The sequence below is a fragment of the Ovis canadensis genome, chromosome 6 (genome assembly GCF_042477335.2).
Source record: "Ovis canadensis isolate MfBH-ARS-UI-01 breed Bighorn chromosome 6, ARS-UI_OviCan_v2, whole genome shotgun sequence".
NCBI lineage: Eukaryota > Metazoa > Chordata > Mammalia > Artiodactyla > Bovidae > Ovis > Ovis canadensis.
The window spans coordinates 120,059,862-120,082,225 of record NC_091250.1 but is presented as its reverse complement, the minus strand read 5'-3'; the positions used below and the strand labels follow the sequence as shown (position 1 = coordinate 120,082,225).

At 48.9% G+C, this 22,364-nt stretch overlaps 1 protein-coding gene across 6 annotated transcripts in view; it reads left to right on the top strand.

The window, feature by feature from the left end:
• EVC (EvC ciliary complex subunit 1) overlaps window positions 1–22,364 on the top strand; it is a 93,821-nt gene that overhangs the window by 18,550 nt on the left and 52,907 nt on the right. For all 6 annotated transcript variants that reach the window (XM_069593229.1, XM_069593228.1, XM_069593227.1 and 3 more), the window contains exons 6-11: window positions 4,611–4,709; window positions 7,681–7,818; window positions 11,369–11,527; window positions 16,010–16,226; window positions 18,826–18,974; window positions 21,487–21,585. In XM_069593229.1, coding sequence (XP_069449330.1) covers window positions 4,611–4,709; window positions 7,681–7,818; window positions 11,369–11,527; window positions 16,010–16,226; window positions 18,826–18,974; window positions 21,487–21,585 — 861 coding nt within the window. The remainder of the gene's footprint in view (window positions 1–4,610; window positions 4,710–7,680; window positions 7,819–11,368; window positions 11,528–16,009; window positions 16,227–18,825; window positions 18,975–21,486; window positions 21,586–22,364) is intronic.

The following is a 22,364-nucleotide window of genomic DNA, read 5'->3' as shown; positions in this document are numbered from 1 at the left end:
CTTTTAAAAGATAAACAAAATTGACAAATCTCCTGACCAAAAAAGAAGGATCAATGGCTTCACTGGTAAATTCTACCAAACACTTAAAGAAGATTTAATACCAACCCTTCTCAAAGTGAAAGTGAAAGTGAAATCGCTCAGTCGTGTCTGACTCTTTGCGACCCATGGACTGTAGCCCACCAAGCTCCTCCATCCATGGGATTCTCCAGGCAAGAATACTGGAGTGGGTTGCCATTTCCTCTCCAGGGGATCTTGCTGACCCAGGGATTAAACCTAGGTCTCCCACATTGGAGGCAGATGCTTTAACCTCTGCACCACCAGGGAAGCCCTTAAATACAAGAGTCTAAGTACTAACACCAAAGATTTCAAGGGAGGAAAGGAAGCCAAGTTGAAAGAAGAAGGGGGACGAGGTGGGAGGGGTGGGGTGGAAAGGTGGCCTTACAGACGTCTCCTGCCACCTATAGATGCCCAGGTGTTATGGGACTTTTCCCTGGGCCTCCAGAGAAGGGAGGACTGGAACTCAGCCCTACCAGAAATCAGACCAGACCAGAACCAGAATTCGAGTTCTCTGCCAAGAGGAGGTGATCAGTCTCCAATCCTCAGCTCAGGCTGAGGGCCCTTTGACCAGATTTCTGTGTCCAGGACTGGGGGACTGAAAAAACAGGGAAGGTTAGGAAGGGTTAAGGAGAGGAAAGAAAGAGGGAAGGGGAGAGAGGCCAAATACTGAAGACGATGAAATGCTTTCAAACTCATTTCACTAGGCCAGCATTTCCCTGATACCAAAACCAGATAGATGCCTGGAAAAAAAGAAAAACACAAACCAGTATCTCAGGTAAAAACAGATGTAAAAATTCTCAACAGAATATTAACAAACCAAATTTAGCAGCAGATTGAAAGGATTATAGCTTCCCTGGTGGCTCAGATGGTAAAGAATCTGCCTGCAATGCAGGAGACCCAGGTTCAATCCTTGGATCGGGAAAATCCCCTGGAGAAGGGAATGGCTACCCACTCCAGTATTCTTGCTTAGAGAATTCCATGGACAGGGAAGCCTGGCCAGCCCCATTCCCTGGGGTCACAAAGAGTCAGACAGGACTGAGCAACTAACACTTTCACTGTTTAACACCATAATTAAGTGGGATTTATTCCAGAAATGCAAGGATGGTGCAACATCCACAAATCAGTCAACATGATACACCACATTCACAAATGAAGGATAAAAATCACGTGGTCATCTCAAAGCAGAAAAAGCACTTAACAAAATTCAACACGTATTTATGACAAAGATCTCTTGACAAAGCAGGCCTGGAGAGAATGTACCTTAACGTAATATGACAAATGCAACTGACATCATACTCAACAGTGAGAAGCTAAAAACTTTTCCTCTAAGATCAGGAACAATACATGTATGCCCCCCCTCACCACTTTTATCCACCATAATACTGGAATTTCCAGGGAAGTTAGGCAAGAAAAAGAAATAAACAGAATCCAAAATGGAAAGGAAGAAGTAAAGACTCTTTTCAAGACATGATTTTATACATAGAAAAGTCTTTACAGAAAACCATTAGAATTAATAAATTCCATGAAGTGGCAGGGTACAAAATCAACATAAAAAAATCTGTTGTGTTTCTATACACAAAAAACGAGCTAACAGGAAGAGAAGTTAAGAAAACCATCCCATTTACAGTTGCATCAAAAAGAATAAGATACCAAGGAATAAATTTAACTGAAGAGGTGAAAGTCTTATATACTGAAAACTTAAGACTTTGATGAAAGAAATCGAGGAAGACACAAATAAATGGAAAGATATCCCATGCTCATGTATTGAAAGAATTACTATTGTTAAAATATCTGTATTACTGAAAGCAATCTACAGATTCAGTTCAGTCCCTATCAAAATCTGAATGGTATTTTTCAAATAGAACAAAAAAAAATCCTAAAATTTGTATGGACACACAAGACCCCCAAATAGCCAAAGCAATCTTCAGAAAGAACAAAGCTGGTTATGTCAATTAATTATCAAAAACAAAAGATGCCTTGCTTCATAAGTATGTCTAACTGACCTTTGACAGAGGTATAAGGCAGTTCAGTGGAGGAATGTTAATCTTTTCAATGAATTATGTGCAGTTGAGTATCCATAAGTAAACCAAAATGAACCTCAAGTTTAACCTCAAACCTCATGCAAAAATTAACTAAAAATGGCTCATGTACTTAAATTTAAAGTATAAAACTATAAATCTTTTTTTTTTTTAAAGAAGGAAAGTCTTTGGGAGCTAAGCAAAGGGTTCTTAGATTAACACCTATATTATGATCCGTAAAAGGGAAAACTAATAAATTGAAACTCATCAAAATAAACTTCTGCTCTGCAAAAAACCCTGTTGAGAGGATGAAAACACTGAGGCAGTATTTTGCAAACCACATTCTAAAAAAGAAATAGCACTGGAGAAGGAAATGGCAACCCAGTCCAGTGTTCTTGCCTGGAGAATCCCAGGGACGGGGGAGCCTGATGGTCTGCCATCTATAGGGTCACACAGAGTCAGACATGACTGAAGCGACTTAGCAGCAGCAGCAGTACCTACAATATATAAGGAACTCTCAAGCCTCGACAGAAATAATAAAGAATCCAATTGGAACATGGGCAAAAGACATGAACAGATATTTCACCAAAAAGAATATATGGCTGACAAGTAAACACACACAAAAGCACATGAAAAGATAAAGATGTTCAACACCATTAAGCCATTGTTGTTGTTCAGTCACTCAGTTGTGACCTACTCTTTGTGGCCCTGTGGTCTGCGGCACATCAGGCTTCCCTGTCCTTCACCATCACCTGGAGCTTGCTCAAACTCATGTCCACTGAGTCAGTGATGCGATTCAACCATCTTATCCTCTGTCATTCCTTAAGCCATTCAGTTCAGTTCAGTTCAGTTCAGTTCAGTCACTCAGTCGTGTCCGACTTTGCAACCCCATGAACTGCAGCACGCCAGGCCTCCCTGTCCATCACCAGCTCCCGGAGTTCACTCAGACTTACGTCCATTTAGTCGGTGATGCCATCCAGCCATCTCATCTTCTGTGGTCCCCTTCTTCTCCTGCCTCCAATCCCTCCCAGCATCGAAGTCTTTTCCAGTGAGTCAACTCTTCACATGAGGTGGCCAAAGTACTGGAGTTTCAGCTTTAGCATCATTCCTTCCAAAGAGCACCCAGGACTGATCTCCTTTAGGATGGACTGGTTGGATCTCCTTGCAGTCCAAGGGACTCTCAAGAGTCTTCTCCAACACCACAGTTCAAAAGCATCAATTCTTCGGTGCTCAGCTTTCTTCACAGTCCAACTCTCACATCCATACATGACTGCTGGAAAAACCATAGCCTTGACTAGACGGACCTTTGTTGGCAAAGTAATGTCTCTGCTTTTGAATATGCTATCTAGGTTGGTCACAACTTTCCTTCCAAGGAGTAAGCGTCTTTTAATTTCATGGCTGCAGTCACCATCTGCAGTGATTTTGGAGCCCCCAAAAAGAAAAGTCTGACACTGTTTCCACTGTTTCCCCATCTATTTTCCATGAAGTGATGGGACCGGATGCCATGATCTTCATTTTCTGAATGTTGAGCTTTAAGCCAACTTTTTCACTCTCCACTTTCACTTTCATCAAGAGGCGTTTTAGCTCCTCTTCACTTTCTGCCATAAGGGTGGTGTCATCTGCATATCTGAGGTTATTGATATTTCTCCCAGCAATCTTGATTCCAGCTTGTGCTTCTTCCAGCCCAGTGTTTCTCATGATGTACTCTGTATAAAAGTTAAATAAGCAGGGTGACAATAGGGAAATGCAAATTAAAACCACATGAGATATGACTACGTACCTATCAAGATGGCTAAAATAAAAACAGCAGCAACACCAAATGCTGGTGAGGATGTGAAGAAACTCGATCACTAATACATTGCTGGTAGGACTATAAAAGCCCACTCCAAAAAACAGGCAGTTTCTCATAAAATTGAACACGCAGTTACCAGAAGAACTAGAAACTGTACTCTTGGACTATCACAGAAAAACTTATGTTCACTCAAAAATCTCTATGTGAATGTTCATAGCAGCTTTATTCAGAATAACCCCAAACTGGAAAGACTTAGATGTCCTGCAATAGGTAAATGGTTAAACAAACTGTGAAGACAGCACCCTTGGACTTGCCAAGGTGTCCCTGCCTACGGAGGACCCTTCTTGATTTAAAGAACACTTCCATCCATTGAGCCAGGGGGCTGGAGTGGATGACTTTACACATCTTAATTTCTTACAAGTGTTCTGATTGTTTCCAGAGAGAAGCAACTCTCACTTTGCCTTGTCTGTTTTCTTCACTCATGGAAATGGGGAAAGTGGGGGGCTTCCTAAAGAGTAGGCTCCTTATAAATATGTGCGGGAGAGATGAGGCATTTTGCTTTAGAAGCTTCATGAAAACACAGTTCATTATAGGCCACTGTCATGGTTTTAAATCTGAGGTCTTTGCCTAGAGCAAAAATTGTGGGGATAAGGGGAGAAAGAAGATGGTAGGAGAAAAAGGAAGGAGGGGTAGAGATACCATAGTTTAAATCTTTCTTGTTTTGTTTCCCTTTTCGGCAATAGATGTTTATTCAGATTTTTAAAATGTGCCTCCTTGACCTTCTTCCTAAAAAGAAGTCTGATGATGAATTATACCAGAAGATTCTTTCAAAGCAAGAAAATGTAAGTCTTCAACCTATATTGCAAAGTAACTTAAAGAGTTTATTCAGATGTATAAAACATAATATCATAGGGAAGTATCTTTTATGTGTAAAAATACTTTATTACAACATACAGTTTTCAACACAATATAATGATATATAAAACTATAGGTATAAACATAAAGATAACAATATATATTATTAAAATGTGGAAAAATATTGGAAGTAGGAAAAAAGAATGTCAGTCATATCCAGTACTCAAAGAGAACCACTATTGATGTTATTTTCCATACAGTTTGGGGGTATTTTAAAATATATACCTTGTTTATTAGTTACAACTGTTAATACCACTTTGCATTCTTCTCTTTTCAGCCTTTTATACAACCTTTATATTGTTTTATGCACAGCAAAATGAATCAGGGCAGTAAAGGTTGATACCATGGTCTGTCTTTCACAAACTCTCAGAATGCTAGGTTTTTCATTTGTGCCATGGGATAGTAATTCCTGTCCTGTGGGATTACAGAAAGGAGAGAGTTGTGCATGAAACACATAACAAAGTAGCAGCTCAGTTCAGTTCAGTCGCTCAGTCATGTTCAACTCTTTGTGACCCCATGGACTACAGCACGCCAGGCCTCCCTGTCCATCACCAGCTCCCGGAGTTTACCCAAATTCATGTCCATTGAGTCAGTGATGCCATCCAACCATCTCATCCTCTGTCATCCCCTTCTCTTCCTGCCTTCAATCTTACCCAGCATCAGGGTCTTTTCAAATGAGTCAGCTCTTCACATCAGGTGGCCAAAGTATTGGAGTCTTAGCTTCAACATCAGTCCTTCCAATGAACACCCAGTAGCAGCTAGACACTGATTATATGATCTTGACCATCATCATCAATATCATTGCCATTATTATCGTTTCAATACCAACACAGTCACCACCACCACCACCACCACCATTATCATCAGTGTCACCGTCACCACCGCCATCTTTGTTATGGTCGTGATCCTTCTTATGATGACCATCACCACCATTACCTTTGTCTTCATTGCCATTCTTATAATCGTCAGCACCACCACCATCACCATGCTTCTCCTTACTTCCAAAAGCACTACCAACATTCCATCATCACCACCACCGTCGTTGCCATCACTCATTACTCCCATCGCCAGCATCACCTGCATCATTATCATCTCCATCCCAGTGACCGTCACCCCCTCCACCATCATCCTCATCACCGTCACTTCACGACCCTCACCTTCATTATCATATCATTGTCATCACCCTCACTGCCCACCATCACCATTATCTTCCTCACAGTCACCATTGTCATCCTTGTCGCCACCACCATGAGGTTCGGGAGACTGGGAAAGAATGTTTCTTCTTCATTCCCTTGGATTCCATGTGGGAGGATTCATCACTAGATCCCAAGGAAAAGGCAGACCAGCTTCGTTTTTCTTGTCATCATCGTCATCATCCTGAGTACCACTATTGTGATCATCAGGCAGTGCACACAGGGCTTTACACGTATTATTTAATCTTCACAGCAGCCCTGTGAGTGGCCATCATTATTTTTGTTTACAGCTGAGGAAGTTGAGGTTCAATGAGTCTAAATGACTCTCCAACGACAAAAAATAATGATTGTGTGGTGATACTTGCAGTTATATGAGTAATGAAACAATGTCATGTGTCATATAGCAAGAATAAGAGCTTTGGTGTCTGCAGGTCTGGGATCAAATCTCACCTCTACCACTTATAGAGCATTTTAATTATTATAGTGGCTACTATTCACTGAATGTCATCTGTCTGAGGACTTTAAATGCATACTTTCCTTTAATATTGACAGCAGCCTTAGAACCTCTGTATGAGGATGAGAAGTACCCAGAGATGGCAGCTGCTTTGGAGAGAAGCAGATAATGCATGCAGTTGGAAGAGTGGGTCTCTGGAGTCCATGGGCCTAAGGGACCTAACCTAGCATATCACTTCCTACTGGGGAACTTTGGACAAGATATCTCAGCTTCTCATAGATGAGTTTCCTCACCTGGAAAGGAACCCTCATTTCTTTCTGGTAGAGATGCTGTGAGAATTAGAAGCCACATGTGGCTTCCACTTGGACAATCAGTAGCAGTTTTCCTAATGAACCTGAACCCACACCAGTGTTGATTTCATGTCAGTGAACACAGGTCTGGAGAAAACAGAACTGCCACCCACACTCTATGTGGGAGTTTGAAGGACTCCATACATAGGGTTCTCCTTTCCCTTCTAAGATCTGATTTAATTAAGAGAAAGTGTTGGGGAGACATATATACAGATGTCAGCTTTATTACTGAGAGGATCCTGCTTGCAGGGTATGTCTTAGATATATAGCAATCATGGCTTCCTAATGCTGAATCCGAGATTAGCTAAATTGCTTACCTAAATCACTTACTGGCAAAGCTGGGCCACTTCAGGCCTCCCCACACACAGGAGGGACCCTTGCTCCCCAGCTCACTCTAGACTGAAGCCATACCAGGGTGGTGGCCTCCCCTGAATGGTCTGTCCCAAAGAGGATGAGGCTGGGCAAGCTAGGGGCTGCGCTCACTTCCTGCTTTTGAACCACCAAATACATATCACTTCCTCCCTGGGGTGTACTAAGTAATCCTTCCCCATGGAAACCAGAGGAGTGGAGAGGAGATATTCCATCCCAACACTCCAGAGTACCATGACATGTTCCTGGAACTTCATCAAGATTGGAAGATACTTTTCATTGTTTTTAAAGTATGGCCTATTTGGGGGAGGGTGAGGAAAATACAGAAGAAAATACACAATCCATTATTCCTGAGGCTTTACATTTAATAAGAAAAATAGATTTTCTCATCAATCCTTCAAAAGGACAACACCCAGAGCATTAATTATCATAAGAAATTTTTTTATGATAATGTGATAAAAAATTAAAAGCATTTCTTCTCTAGAATTTAAGATACATTAGATTTTCTTTGTCTTTTTCTTTTTTTCTCCAGGACTTGGAGGAATTAGAAAAGAGACTTCAGGTCAAGCTGTCAAACACAGAGATGTTGGGTGGCAGTGACTCTGAATACATCACCCTGGCAGATGTGGAAAAGAAGGAAAGAGAATATTCTGAGCAGCTAATAGCTAATGTATGTGGTGGATTTTCTTTCCCCTATCAAAAGCATGGTTTCTGGGACAGTTCATTTGGCAAGATTAAAGAGCTGGTACCTAGAAGCATGTTTAATACTCAAATTCTCTGTTGTATTTGAGTATTAAATATACCCTGGAGCCAAGGATCCCATTTCTGAAGTTAAGTGATAAAGAAGGTATAGTTAAGGGGCCAAGATTTACTGAGGGAGTCTTTTATTTTCCTTTTAATGAATTCTCCTTGTTTAAATTTTAGATGGATCTTTTTATCATTCAAAGCAAATATCGCCCTAACCCTCTGTGACATTACTGCCCGGTGGGTTAGAGCAGATGCCAGCTGCTAACTGCTCAAACTCCAGGCATCACTAATAAAGGCATGTTTTAAATTCCAAAGAGGATGAATGGTTTAGTCACTAAATCGTGTCTGACTCTTGGCAACCCCATGGACTGTAGCCCGCCAGGCTCCTCTGTCCATGGGATTCTCCAGGCAAGAATACTGGAGTAGGTTGCCATTTCCTTCTCCAGGGATCTTTCCAACCCAGGAATTGAACCCAGGTCTCCTGAATTACAGGCAGATTCTTTATGTGTTGAGCTACGAGGATGGCTCAATCATCCTCAAGAAGATGGCTTCCCTCAAATTCTGTTTTTCGCTTTGACATTCTACTACCTGCTGTTCACATATTTTGAATTAAACAAATATTTCCTTGGCACCCTGGTGTTATTCTGGACACTAGAAATTCACAATGAACTTAGACCTGGCCCTTCTGGGAAGATGCTCAGGCCAGTCTGGTGGGAGGACCAATAGGTGAGCAAGTGAGGACTTTGTGGCTTACAGGGACCGTGATAGATGGATATATGGGAAGACTGAGGTACAGTGGAGGGAGCAATTCATTTTACTCTCTAGAGTTAGGAAAGTCTACATAGAAGAAAGGGCCATGATGAGGTTTGGGGGGAAGTGTGGATGGATGCTGTCCAGTGGGTGGGCAGAGAAGGGAGCCAGGGCAGAGAGCAGGCTGAGCAAGATAAAGCCAGAGGTCTTCCCTGAGGGCTTTCATCTCACACCAAGGAGATGGGAGTCACTGAAGGGGCAGAGGGTGGCTTGGTTCATCTGTTTTAGAAGCACTGCCCTGGCTGCTGAGCAGAGGATCATTAGGAGTTTGGGGGCTAATCCAGTAGGAATTTCATGAAAGTACTTGCAGTAGGGATGGAGAGGCAAGAAAAAGTGGGAGAGCTGAGAAGGTTGTGTCTGAGGAGGTGATGGTGGGAAGAAGAGGGTGTAGAGCATCAGGTCTATGGAAATAAAGACCCCAGAATGGCAGCAAGTCAGGGCGTAAAATGCTGAGTGTGGCTTGATATCTTGAGTTGGCGATGCCTGGAGATGGAGTGTCTCTACTGAGCTCAGGTGGGAGCACACGGAGAACAAGGATGTTCGAGATGAGATGGCTCAGGGAGGGTGCTTAACCCAAATTCCAGTGGTCCGTGATCTCCCCAGAGCAGTGGAACACCTTGTCCTTGTCTGACCATTTCAAGCAGAGGATTGATAGTTCTCAGGAGATTCTCTAACGTATTGGCAGCATCCAATAATGGAGATGCCCCTGGCCCAGGAGTACCAGGAAGCCCGGCATGCTGCAGTCCAGGGGGTCCAAAGAGCTGGATACGACTGAGCAGCTGAACAACAAAATTGGTATCATCCAATAACAGAGATGCCTGTGGTCCAGGAGGGCATGTAGAATGGGTAGTAAAAAGCCTTATGCCAAATCTTGGATCTTGCAAGCATTGAAGGAGCAAGATTCAAGAAGAATCAAAACAAGAAGCAGAGTATAGACCTTGAAGAACCAGGAGAAAATCATGTCATGGATGCCAGGGGAATTATGAGTTTTTCAGAAAAACAGAGTGGGCATCCTGGTTCTCTGAGATGGGAAGAGAAGAGGCGGAGCTGCTGGGACGTAGAACTGTTTCCGGATGTGCGGGAATTCGGAGATGGTAGTCCACCTTCATCCTCTGTCGTAGATGCTTGGATGGTATCACCAACTCGATGGACGTGAGTTTGAGTAAACTGCGGGAGTTGGTGATGGACAGGGAGGCCAGGTGTGCTGCAGTTCATGGGATCACAAAGAGTCGGACACGACTGGGTGACTGGACTGGACTGAACTGAGTCCACTTTCTGGGATAGCGGTTGGAAAGGAGGTCATCTGATGGGATGAGAAGGGCAAGAGCAGGGTGTGAATGTGAGTGAGGAGGTGGCAGGGGTCGATAAAGGGTTTGCTGAGCTGCCATGAGGCCCGGGAGATGGGAGACGAAATTTTCAAAGAGGTGCCAGTTCTTACAGGTGTAGGCTTTCTCCTGGCCATGCCCAGGAGAGATGGTTGGTTGGTTTGACTGAGTTTCAGGTCTCCATCTATCTCTACCCATAGCAGCAAAATCAGCATGGACTTCTAATACCGCTAAGCTCTGTCTCTCCCATGCGCTGCTGAGTGAGAAATGTCCATCTTGGCATCTGAAGGGTGGAGCCAAGCTGGAGAAAACCACCGCTGTGGAAGCTGAAGGGGCCTGAGCCCAGTCCCCCTCTTCCTCTTGACTCTTGGCCAGTGACCTAACTACCTGAGCCTGTTCCTTGTCCTTCCAATACATATTTTATCTAGAAATAAGATGTGTGACACGTGGAGCCTGGCATATACCTGCATGCCATAAAGAAAAGTTGTTATGGCTCCAGGTTCTTCGAGCTCTGGGAGGCTGCAGGGACAAAAGTTTAGCCCACGACACTCTAAACCACTTGGTGATTTCCTGCTCTGCTCTCAGTAAGATGGGGAGAAAAGTGTTAGTTGCTCAGTCGTGTCTGACTCTTTGAGACCCCATGGACTATAGCCCACCAGGCTCCCCGTCCATGGAATTCTCCAAGCAAGAATACTGGACTGGGTTGCCATGCCCTCCTCCAGGGGATCCTCCCAGCCCAAGTCACCTGCATTACAGGCAGATTCGTTACTGTCTGAGCCACCAGGGAAGCCCAAGATTGAGGAAAGGGGAAAAGATTGGAAAGCAAAATGTTTTTATGGTTATCATCGTCTCTGCCATACTGTTCTTTTGTACTTTTAGGGCAATAATTAATATTTAAATGGCCATCCATGCTTTTATTTCCAGGATGGATTTAATCCCTTTTAAAGATCTGGAAGCTTCCAGGAAGACACTGTTGAATTTCATGAGCCCCTCCCCTCCTCATCCCAGGCAGCAATCACAGGCTGTTTTTCTTAAGCAGCTGTCTTTCAGCTGCTTAAGCTGGGGGATCTCATTGTGTTTTCCTTCCTTATCAGCCGTGCACTGGTGTTTGCTGAAAAGCCGCCTTGAAACTGACTGGCACCCACAAAAGAACGAGGAGGAACTTCTGGAGAATGTGATTGTTGCCAAGATAACTTGCTCCGACTTGTGGAAGTGTTTAGAATCTGAGTTTGTGATAAGGGGTGAATAGTAATGCTCAAGCCTGAACCAGACAGGTTTATACCTTTCTTAAATAAGTTTTCTCTCCCCCACCTCTTGCTTCTCATTCTCATTTCACAGATGGAGGCTTTCTGGAAACAGATGGAAAACATCCAGCACTTTCTGGTGGACCAATTTAAGTGTTCCAGCTCCAAAGCCCGACAGCTCACGATGACTCTGACAGAAAGAATGATTGCAGCCGAAGGGCTGTTGCGTGATTCTCAGGATTTGCAGGCTCTGGTAATGCTGGAGGGGGCGGGGAGGGAACGTGATATTCAGACTAGAGATGTGAAATCAGAAGCTTGGAGGGCTGCAGGGATAATTAAGTTCCACACCTGTATACTGTACACGGGGATACAGAAGCCAGAGAAAAGCAGAGCATCCATTCGTCCATCTATCCATCCGTCTGTCCATCAGGCATTTATCTATCCATCTGTCTATCCATCCATCTGTCCGTCTGTCCATCAGCCACAGAGAGATCTGTGCATCTCTCCATCCATTCATTCATCCATCCATCCGTCCATTCCATTAATGGAAAAGCCTGCCAGCTCCATGTCACTACAGCATGGAACATTGGTTCTCAATTCTGGCTGCACATTGAGGTTATCTGAGGAGGTTGAAAAAGTACTGCTGTTTGAATCCAAGATGGGTCCCTCTCCCAGAGATTCTGACTTAACCAGTCTAGGTTTTTTAAGGTTCCAGATGACCACAGTGAGCAGTCATAATTGATGCCCACTGGTGGACAGAGCTTTGGGTAGCTCTCCTGATGGCCCCATGTATCATCACCGAAGGAGCTTAAAATAATGCCTGTGCCCCAGGCCTTTTGCACAGAAATCCAGTCTGATTGGTCTGAAGTGAAGATCCTGGCATTGCCAGTTTTAAACTCCCCTGCCCCAACAATTCTCACATATAACTGGGAATAAAACCACTGATTCAGAGGAATTCACAAATCCAAACCCAACTTTGAATCTAAGCTTAGCCAGTTGAAGCTGTGTGATCTCGAATCAGTTACTTAATCCCTCTGAGCTTTGATTACTGATTGAAATAATTTCATACCAGGAGTTGCTGCAGGCAAGGCCCTGGGAAATGCTCAGAAACTCATAGTCACCATGGGGTTTTGCCATGGAAGTTTTGGACTAGCCTAGCTGTATGTAAAGCCCAGGACACTATGCACCTATTAACCCTTTCTCTGACCTTGGGAACTCATAAGCTCAGACCCATGCACCCGCCCAGGTCACACCTGACTCAGAAACCTGCGGCAGCCGCCCTGCCCTCAGCTCAAAGACTCAGCTCCTCAGAGAGGACATGGCCCTGTTGAACCTGGAGATTCCTGCTGCTTCTGCACAAACTGCTCTGCTCCTCAAAGTGTGGTCCGCAGACTGGCAGCATGAGCTGGTTAGAAATGCAGAATCTTGTCCCCCTCCCGAATCAGGGTCCGAATTATAACAAACTCCCAGCTGCACAGAGCTATTTGAGAACTTTGTCTGCTTTTGCTTATCATGTATGTGTAGTTTCTTTTCTCTCCTCTGCACTGCTGAAAGATAAACACAGATATTTCATTCCCTGTGAGCAGAGGGACCAGCCAAGTAATGCACCTGTGACCCCCATACTGTCTAATGACATCCCTCAGCCTGCACCCCAAACTTCCTGGTTTGCAGTCCAAGCCCCTTTGAGTTGGACTTTAATTTGATAAGGCTGCCGATATGAATGCTCATCAAAGGAGAAAGTTTTTTTCCTTTTACTCTTTTTTCTTTGCATTTAATTATTATTCCATCAGCAGGATATTGATGCTGGGAGAAAAAATGGTATCCTTAGCTGACACCGGCCCAAATATTAGCCAGTCACTCCAGAGAGGAAGAAGGGGAAGAATTTTCTCCAGGTTATCAGTAGGTCCTTACTTCAGTCAGCATTTCATGAGCACCTACTGTGTGCCACATCCTGTTATAGACTGCAGACTTGAGCTAGAATCCTGACCCATTCCACAGTTCCTCTTATTAGCCATGTGACATTAGGCAGGTAACTTAACCTCTCTGGGACTCAGTTTCATCATCTATAAAATGGGAATCCAAATAGCATTAGCTCCGAGAGTGTTAGAAAGTGGATGACAGGTAGCACCTTTATAACAGAGCTTGACCCAGTGGGAGTGCTCAGTATGTGCTAGTGATTGGATTCTGGCAGGTCACGTGTCAGCAAGGAAAAGAGATATAAACAAATCATTGTAATGATGTGTGAAAAGGCTATAACCTTTGTTTGTACAGAAGTGGGACAGCTTGCCTCTGCTTGCATCCTGTGTACAAAAAATAAAAAGTAGCTTCTGTATGATGGAGTCTGTTGATGATAAGCTCCAGAGAATTTTAAATTCCCAGGCTAGTGACATCTGAGTGTTCTGGCCTGGGCAGTTGGAATGTAACACACGGCATTGCTGAATATCAGAACTGGAAGAGCCCTAGAAAGGGCCCCAGAGGTTATCAGAATCAGTCTCTAGGGATGTTCAAGAGAAAGAGGATGCCAGGAGAGAGGCGGGCACCTGCTGTAGGTAACTGTGACAGCAGCTTGCATTCACCAGCACCTCCTGTCTTCTGGTCGCTATTTTAAGTGCTATTCATATTTTGATTTATTTAATGATCACATACGCTCTGCAAGTCACATCCACTGTGCCCAAGGCTGTGCAGGTCTGGAGCCAGGTTTGAGGCTGGGTACCTTTGAGGACCAGCTACACTCAGAGCCAGCAGTGGCCCCTGCACCTCCCATGCAAGTCCTTGTCCCCCTCCCGCCTCCCATCTGAGCTCCTGTGCTCCTGCTCACCTCTCTCCACTCCTGTCTTTCCTTAAATATAAATCCAGAGGGTGCACTGTCACTGCCCAGCCAGGGGGCGTCACTTAGAGGACCATCTTAGAGGTGGCTGCCCTGGACGCGGGACACCTTCCACTACCCTGGGAGCCTGGCGGGACCGCTTGCCGGCCACTCCTGCACTGAGCGCTTATCCTCTTGCACCCTCTAGTGGTTATGGGCCTACTGATGGCTGTCAGGCTTATTTATTTAGTTGGAGGAAGCCCAGCTAAAGGCGGGAGGAAAAGGGGATGACAGAGGATGAAATGGTTGGATGGCATCACCAACTCAATGGACATGAGTTTGAGCAAGCTCTGGGAGTTGGTGATGGACAGGGAGGCCTGGCATGCTGCAATCCATGGGGTTACAAAGAGTCAGACATGACTGAGTGACTGAACTGAACTGGAGGAAGCCCGCTGTCTCTGGGCTAGTTTGATGGCCTTCCGGAATAAACCTCAGCATTCTTATCTGTAACTAGGGTATCATTGTCCTGGCCCTGTTCACATGTTGTTATAACACAGACCAATGCAGCTCAGCAAACAGTGAGGCCCAGGTCTGGGTGATGGGTATGGCCCCAGCTATGGCCCCTGTGTCCAGGGCTCTCGGTCCAAACAAGGCACAGGAGCTGTGGAGCTGGGAGGAGGGACCGAAGGGTTGGGGAAAGGCCAAGAAAGTGACCACACAGTCCACAAAGATAAGTAGGAGCTGGGCAGGCAGAGGAGTGAGAGGTCGTGGGCAGGGTGTTCCTGGAGGCGGCCCTGCATGTGCAAAGGCCCTGCAGAGCTGAGAGCTGGGCATGCTGGGCAGTCCGGAGCAAGGAGGGGTGTGGGACCAGGCTGGAGGCCCAGCCAGGCCTGGTTCGGGAAGGCTCGTCCACTGTGCCTGGGAGTTTAGATTCGCTTTGAAGGAAGTGTTTGTAGGGTTTGGGCCTGGGGATGTCAGATTCATGTTTGCACCACAGAAAGGCCCTTCCGTCTGCCATGCGGGGAGGAGCAGAGGGGGCAGCTTGATGCCAGGAAAGCCAGGGCAGTTGCCCAGGTGGAACGGACCAGGGCCTGAGCTGGGCCTGGCTCTAGGCCAGCAGGAAGGAAATGGAGGGATGTGGAGAAGGCAGGGCTGCAGGTTTGATGGGGAGAAGGACGCTGAGGCTCACTCAGGCCATGGCCATGGAGTCCCGGGGGTCTGGAGGACCACCCCAGGAGGGAAAGGCGTCCTTTCACTGAAACTCAGGGCCTGTGACTCTAACACCATGCCCGGGTTCCCATTCTACATGACCTGCAGGGCCCGCCTCTGCCCTTCGTGGACATTTCCTGCATGGGGGAGGCATCTTTTCCGAGGGGTGTGTCCTGAGTGAAGGACAACCCAGTAGGGCTGGCGGACCTGTTCTAAAGTCTAGCAGCTGGGGTCATCCTCCCCGTCAATCTCACCTGGAGAACTCTTTAATCCCCAGTGGTCTGGTTTGCGGAGGCTCGAAGGCCAGGAAGTCCCGTGACCCTTACTATTTCTCCCAGCCCTCCTCCACATCCAGTGGAGGCCAGAAGCTCTGTCGACCAGGGAGGGATGACGATGAGGGAGGTAGACTTTCCTGTTTGGTCGTGTGCATTTACTGAGCTTCCCCCAGAGACGAGCGAGCCCACTGTGGCGCACTCACCGTGTACCAGGTGCTTTCCGCGTGTCATCCAGCTTCGGCCGCACCACATCCCCACGAGGGACCACTTTGTCTCCATCTGAGATGTGCACACAGGAAGCTCAGAAGAGTGGGAGCTTCGTCTGTGCTCTGCTCACAGGGAACCGGGGACCCCAGAACGGAGCCCGTGGCCATTAACAGCCCCTCATGGCCAGGCACTGACTCTGAATGTCCCAGCCTGATGCCCTCCATATTGCTTTTCCCAGGACACCCTGGAGAGGACGCTGGGGCGGGCACACATGGCCAAAACGATGGAGTTCCTGAAGCTGCAGGTCCAGGAGGAGACCAAGTGCCGCCTGGCGGGCATCTCCCGCAGCCTGGAGCTGCTGACCGTCGAGGGGAAGCTGTCCGGGCGGGAGAAGGAGGACCTGCTGACCCAGCAGCACAAGGCCTTCTGGGAGGAGGCAGAGGGCTTCAGCAGGGGTGAGTGAGCAGGCCAAGCCAGGTGCCTGGATCCCCGTGCTGTGCTGTGGGCCATGGGGGCCAGGGCTGGTGGTGGCACTTGCAGGCATCAGGAGTAGCTCTCACGAGGCTAGCCTGGGCTGCCACCCCCAGTCACTTAACCTCTCTGAGCCTCGATTGTCCTCCCATGAAGCAGAGGTAATAGGGCTGCCTCCTAGGGTCCAGTGTTGCCTGCTCTATCATCATCAGTGATTCGGGCTGACAGAGGGCCCCCCAGAATACTCAGAGAACAAAGCCCAGAAGCCCCGCAGGAGTCTCAGGGCCTGGCTCAGCTGCAGGTGGACGAAGGTGGCTGGGGGTCGGGCATGTGGGAACTGGGCGTGACTATTTCCCACACGTGCTGCTGCTCCCGGGCTGGACCCTGGGAGTTGAGCAGGTCAGGGCTCAGGACATCAGGGGCACCCAGGACAGTCCAGCTCACACCACTGGTGGGACCCTCAAGAAGAAACCTGCAGGGCAGGTACCCCCTCTGCACCTCCTTGGACCCTCGGCAGGAGAGCCCCTCAGTGTTGAGCCAAGGCTATATGTGCGTCTGCGGCCTGAGTGGAAGCATAGCCGGGGCCTCTCCAGGTCAGGAAGTCTGTATGGCAGGGGATCTGTGTGCCTAAAGGTCTCCAGCAGCTTCTGGGGACCTTGTAGGACCAGGGAGGCTCTGGGTGTCTTACATGCTGGGGCGGCCATAACAGGATGCCATGGACTCGGTGGCTTCCACAACACACATTTGTTTCTCATGGTTCCGGAGGCTGGAAGTTTAAGATCAGTGTGCAGCCAGTTTGGTTTGTAGTGTGGGCCTGTTTTCTGACTCGCAGACAGCTACCCTCTCACCACGTTTCACACGGTAGAGAGCAAGCTTTCTCGCCTGAGTTCCTCTTCTTAGAAGGCACCAACCCTATGCGATTAGGGCCCCATCCCTAGGACCTCATTTAATTTCATAGGCCCCGCCTCCAAAGGCAGGCACATGAGGCTTAGGACTTCAGCTCATCACTCTGGGGACACAGTCCAGTCTCCAGCACCAGCCTTCCACTGCAGCCATTGGCTTGATCCTTCTGCAATTGCTCTGTCCCCTCCGCTGTGCCTGCCCACTGCCCTTTGGAGAGCAGGCTGTCCGTACTGGGACTCAGGACTCCAACCAGGCTGTTCCACAGATATCTGTGTCACTGGGTGGTCATGCGTGACCACATGGAAACCTGCTGTGGCTGGGACTTTGGACGGCGTAGAATCTGAATGCGTCTGGCCTTGAGGTCACCACACGTGGTGGATGGGGCTTCACCAGTGGGAGGGAGTGGCCGGGCTGGGATGGTGAAGCAGCCCCTTAAGTGGGGTTCCTGTGAAATGGAACAAGACAGAGGAGACAAGGAGACAGTCAGGGGTGGAGGGAGGGCCTGGGTCTCTCCTGGCAGCACCCTTTCCTTTGGTGCTAGAAGCTAAACAGATTCTCAGGTCCTAGGAAGCCCGCCTGTACTGGGAAAAGTGCCCAAGGGAGTATGACATGTGGGGCAGTGGGGGAGGCAAGATGCGGAAACCAACGTCTCCAAGGACTGCAGCCCCTTGCGACCCAGCCCTCACCTCCTCTCCAACCTCTTTGCCCAACATCTCCTCTGAAGCCCAAGTGAACAGAATCTGGCTGGCCTCTTCATTGTCTCCACTCTCAGGAGCCTTCTCTGGGGTCCCACGCTGCCTGGGTCTCCTCCCCCACCACCACTCCAGCCCTCATCAGCACAATTCCTGCTCCTTCCGCATTTCTTGTCTTCCCTGGACCGTGAGCACCTTGAAAGCTAGGCTGGGTCCTGCTCACTGGTAGGCCCCCGTTCCCAGCGCTGCGCTTGGTGCGCCTCTGAGGCTGAGGGGCCTGGGTGGGCCAAGAGGTTGTTTTTAGTGGCTCAGCGGGTAAAGAACCCACCTGCAATGCGGGAGACCTGCGTTCGATCCCTGGGTGGGGAAGATCCCATGGGGACAGGAATGGCTACCCACTCCAGTATTCTGGCCTGGAGAATTCCATGGACTGTGTAGTCCGTGGGGTTGCAAAGAGTCAGACAAGACAGAGCGACTTTCACCTTCCTCTCAAGTTTACCTTCCCCTACTGCAGGGGCCCTTGGCCTTGGTCCACCCCCCTCCTCTTCTGCTGATCTAATAACTTGCCCTGGCGGGTTTTGGATCTCGACTCCAGTCTGAAATGTCACTGTCTTCCTGTAGACTCAGGCCCTCTGTCCTGTGTCACCTGCCCCTCCCTGTGCCCCCTCCTCCCCTCCCCCATACACATATACTCTTTTCTCCAGGAAAACGCCCCTTCGTTTCTCTCCAGGTCAGGGTCAGGGTGAAAGCCTCGCATGTTTCTCTGAACCCCGGGCTGTGAATGAGCGAGGGATGAGTCCCTTAAAATGACAAGGAACTCTGAGGAGCTGCTAACACCAGCCTTTTGGAAGCACCTAAATGATACAATAAAAATAAGAAATGAGACTTGCCCCAGTGTCTCTGACACTCCACGTGCTGGAAGAAGCAGCCAGTGGAGGTTTCGCCGGGCGAGCAACCTGCAGTGTCCCTTGTTTTGTTTCAATTGCAGAGTTTGTCCAGCGAGGCAAAGACCTGGTCAAGGCCTCGCTAGTGCGCCAGGCGGAGGAGATGGCAAGGCTTGCACTGGCCCAACAGGAGGAACGGAGGAGCTTCCTGGCTGCGGGGCAGCTGACCACCCACCCCGAGGAGTTCCTCCAGGTGACCTGCTCCCGACTCACACCCAGGTCCACAGGCATAGCCTTCCAGGGGAGCCACAGGGGCTGCTTAGTCCTTGTTACTGTGCTTGGGAAGCCAGAGGCTTTGGCATCCGGCAGACAGAAGGTCTCTCCTTGCATCCCACGTGTCAGTTCAGGACCTTAGCCAAGTCGTTTGAGCTCTGTATCCATAGCTTCCCCATCTATAAGCCAGTGATGCGAGTGTCACTGCCCTCACTGAGATGAGAGAAAGGCAATGGGAGGGTCTGAGGAAAGGGCGTCTCACAAATGGTGCTGGGCAAGGGCCCAGCCTACAATGGAGATCACCAGGCAGTTTCCGCAGAGGGGGCAGGCATGTCCCAGGTGCGAGGCAGGCAACTACAGACAGGGATGGGGCCCCTTGGTGGGTCAGGTGACAAGTCAGAGGAGGACCCTGCACATGGGGCTGAGCAGGAAGGACCAGAGAGGTGGGCAAGCTGGACAGTGCTCATGGCCTTGACTGGGAATAAAAGACAAGGGGACCCCCAGGAGGACAGGAAGCAAGATGTCACCCTGCTTGAAGGAAAACAGACAAACTGGTGCAGCACAGGCTGGAAGGACAGGGCTCGGGGTTCTCAGAGGACAGAACTCTGCCTCATGGTGCCCTGTCGATGAGCGTGTGGGGAGGGGCTGTTGGTCTCTGGCTTGTCGCCCAAAGTCGTTAAGCATCTGGGTGCTGGATTTGAACATTGCCTCTGCTGCTGTGTCTGGCTGACCACTTGGCCTTCAACTTCCTCGTCTGTGCATTAGAAATCATTGCGCCTACCTAATGGGGTTTTTGGGACTCAACCAGACCAAGCTAGGGACAGCCATGGCCTGCCTATTTCTCTGCACGAGCATTTGCTTGTCTCTGCTCTGCCAAGGGGATGGCAGGACCATATCAGGGTTCAGACTCAGCCCAGAGCACAGACACTGGTCCTCCCCGGGGGCCAGCATGGTAGTGTGGCTACCTCCCCTGCCCCCCAGTGAGAAGCCAGCTGAGGGACCCTCAAAGACGGAGAAGTCTTCTCATCCCTGGGTCCCTGGTCCAGTGCTCTTGCCCACACATAGAGCCTCCTCCCAGGACCCATGCCTGGGGTTTCTGGGATTTGACATAAAGCGGGGTGGGGGCTGCTTCTGTCTTTGAGAAGATTCATTTGAAATGAGAGTGATAAGATATGATCATACAGCTCTTCATTACCCTGGGATTGCCGGGTCCTCCTCCCTGACATCACGTTGCTCAGGGGGAGTCCTGAGTGTGGAGACAGTGATGCCACAGCTCTGCAACCCAGGATCTCAGCCCAGGCTGGTGCACACTGATTCTCAGGAGACATGGGGCCGAGGAGGGAAGGGATGCATGCGTGAATGAAAGAATAAGTGAGCTAATGAATGAATGGATGGACCCACAGAGTGCTAGTCGCTCAGTCATGTCTGACTGTTTGCGACCCCATGGACTGTAGCCCACCAGGCTCCTCACTGCTCATGGAATTCTCCAGGCAAGAGTAATGAGTGGGTTGCCATTTCCTTCTCCAGGACCCACAGAGGAACACATAACGGAATGAATAAATGGAGAAAAGACAAACAGATGAGTGAGTGAATGAAGAAATGAAGGGTTGAGTGCATGCATGGACAAATGAATCAGTGGGTGGAGGCACAAATAACTGAATGAATGAATGGGCAGCAGGCTACTGAATGAGCAGGGACTGATGAATGGGCGTGGACTTTGGCACCTTGCCCAGCCCCTCCCTCTCTGGCTTCTGGTCCTCCCTCTCAGCTCCCCTCCTGTTCTGCTCCCACCGAGACCAGAGGCTTCTGACTGCCTGGTCACCGCTGTGTTGCTCCCTGAACCTGGCTTGGATTGGCTTCCCATCTTCCCTCCAAGGACCCCTCTTTGTCCATCAAGACTCAGCTTATGTGTCTCCCTCACAGGGACTCTTGCCCTCCTGCTGACCCCCACGAGGAGTCCACCCTCCATACTTGGGCCCCAGGTGCCTCTCTGACTGTGTTTGGAGCATCTGGTACACGACTCTCTGTCACTCTGTTGGGCTCCACAAGGCTGGGCCAGCCGCATGATCAGAGGGGCCCGGCTGGCCACTGACCACCCTGATAGGGTTCAGGCTTTGCTAGATGGGCCTCCCAAGACCTGGATTGTGGTCCCCAGGAGCTGAAATCAGAAAATGATATCTAGGGGGCTTGTGGTCAGGAGAGAGGGGAGACAGGGCAGGGAGGCGGTGGTGGGGAGGGTGGCATCTTCTCCTGCTGGGTAGATGAACAAAAGCAAAGTCTCTTGTTTTCCTGGAGATGAGATTTGCTGGTCCCAGCCTCAGCCACAGTTCACAAGCCATGAAAATCACATGACATTCCAGTGCCTCGGTTTCCTTGGGTATAAATCAAGAATGAACGTCCTTCCAACGTGCAAGGCAGGGTCAGTTGGGGAGGTTGTTCAGGGGAAACAAATCAGCATCTGTCTGCAGATTCGGCCTCTGTTTTACTTGCAGGCATTTCACAACATCTTGGAGATGCAGAGGCTGACGCGGCGTGACCTGGAGGAAGAGGAGGACGTCAGGGCTGCCCAGGCCGTGGCCGCGCTCTGCCAGGTACATGGCCTCCAGGCAGGACTGGCTGAAAAACCTTAGCATCCGGGCTTGCGTGAGAACCTCATGTTCTCGGGGGCCAGGGACCCCGAGACCCTCTGGGCAGAAACCAGGGAGGGCAGTTGTTGGTCCAGGTCACATCTGAGGCCCCTTCCATTTCTGAGATGTTCAGGACTCTCACCTCCAAGTATTCCTGGAGGCAAGGGTCTTTAAAAGTCAGCTCATTCACGTTGAGAGTAGGCTGGCGTCTGTGGGTGTCGTGAGTGTGGAGCGATGATGAGGAAGGAGGGTTAGGCTTGAAACAGAGGCCTGGGTTCGCGTGCCGGCACCATCTCTTTCTCCCTGGGCAACCTCATTTAGCTCTGGAATGAGGGCTGGCTCTGAGAAAACAGGAGAGAGCACCCAAGCCCGCCAAAGTCAGAGGGTCTCCGGGAGACGATGATGACTGAGGCAGACAGAGACCCTGCCCCAGGCAGGACCCAGAGCTGCTGGGAAGGTGGAGATGTGACCCCAGTCAAGAAGGAAGGTGACATGTGCTGCGTTGGTGGGGAGCGCCCCAGGGAAGGTCCACCTGGATCCAGAGGGCCTGAGTCTGCATCCTGGCTCTCCTCCCTCCTCACAGTGCAACCTCCAGAACATTACTTGGCCTCTCTAGGTCTCAGTGTCCCTATCTGTGAAATGGGGCCAGTGATGCCCTTCTTCATGCTGTTGTGAGCACTGGATGTGCATGAGACGAGACAGTAGTTGGCACCCGGGACATGCCCAATCCAAGTTCACTGCCC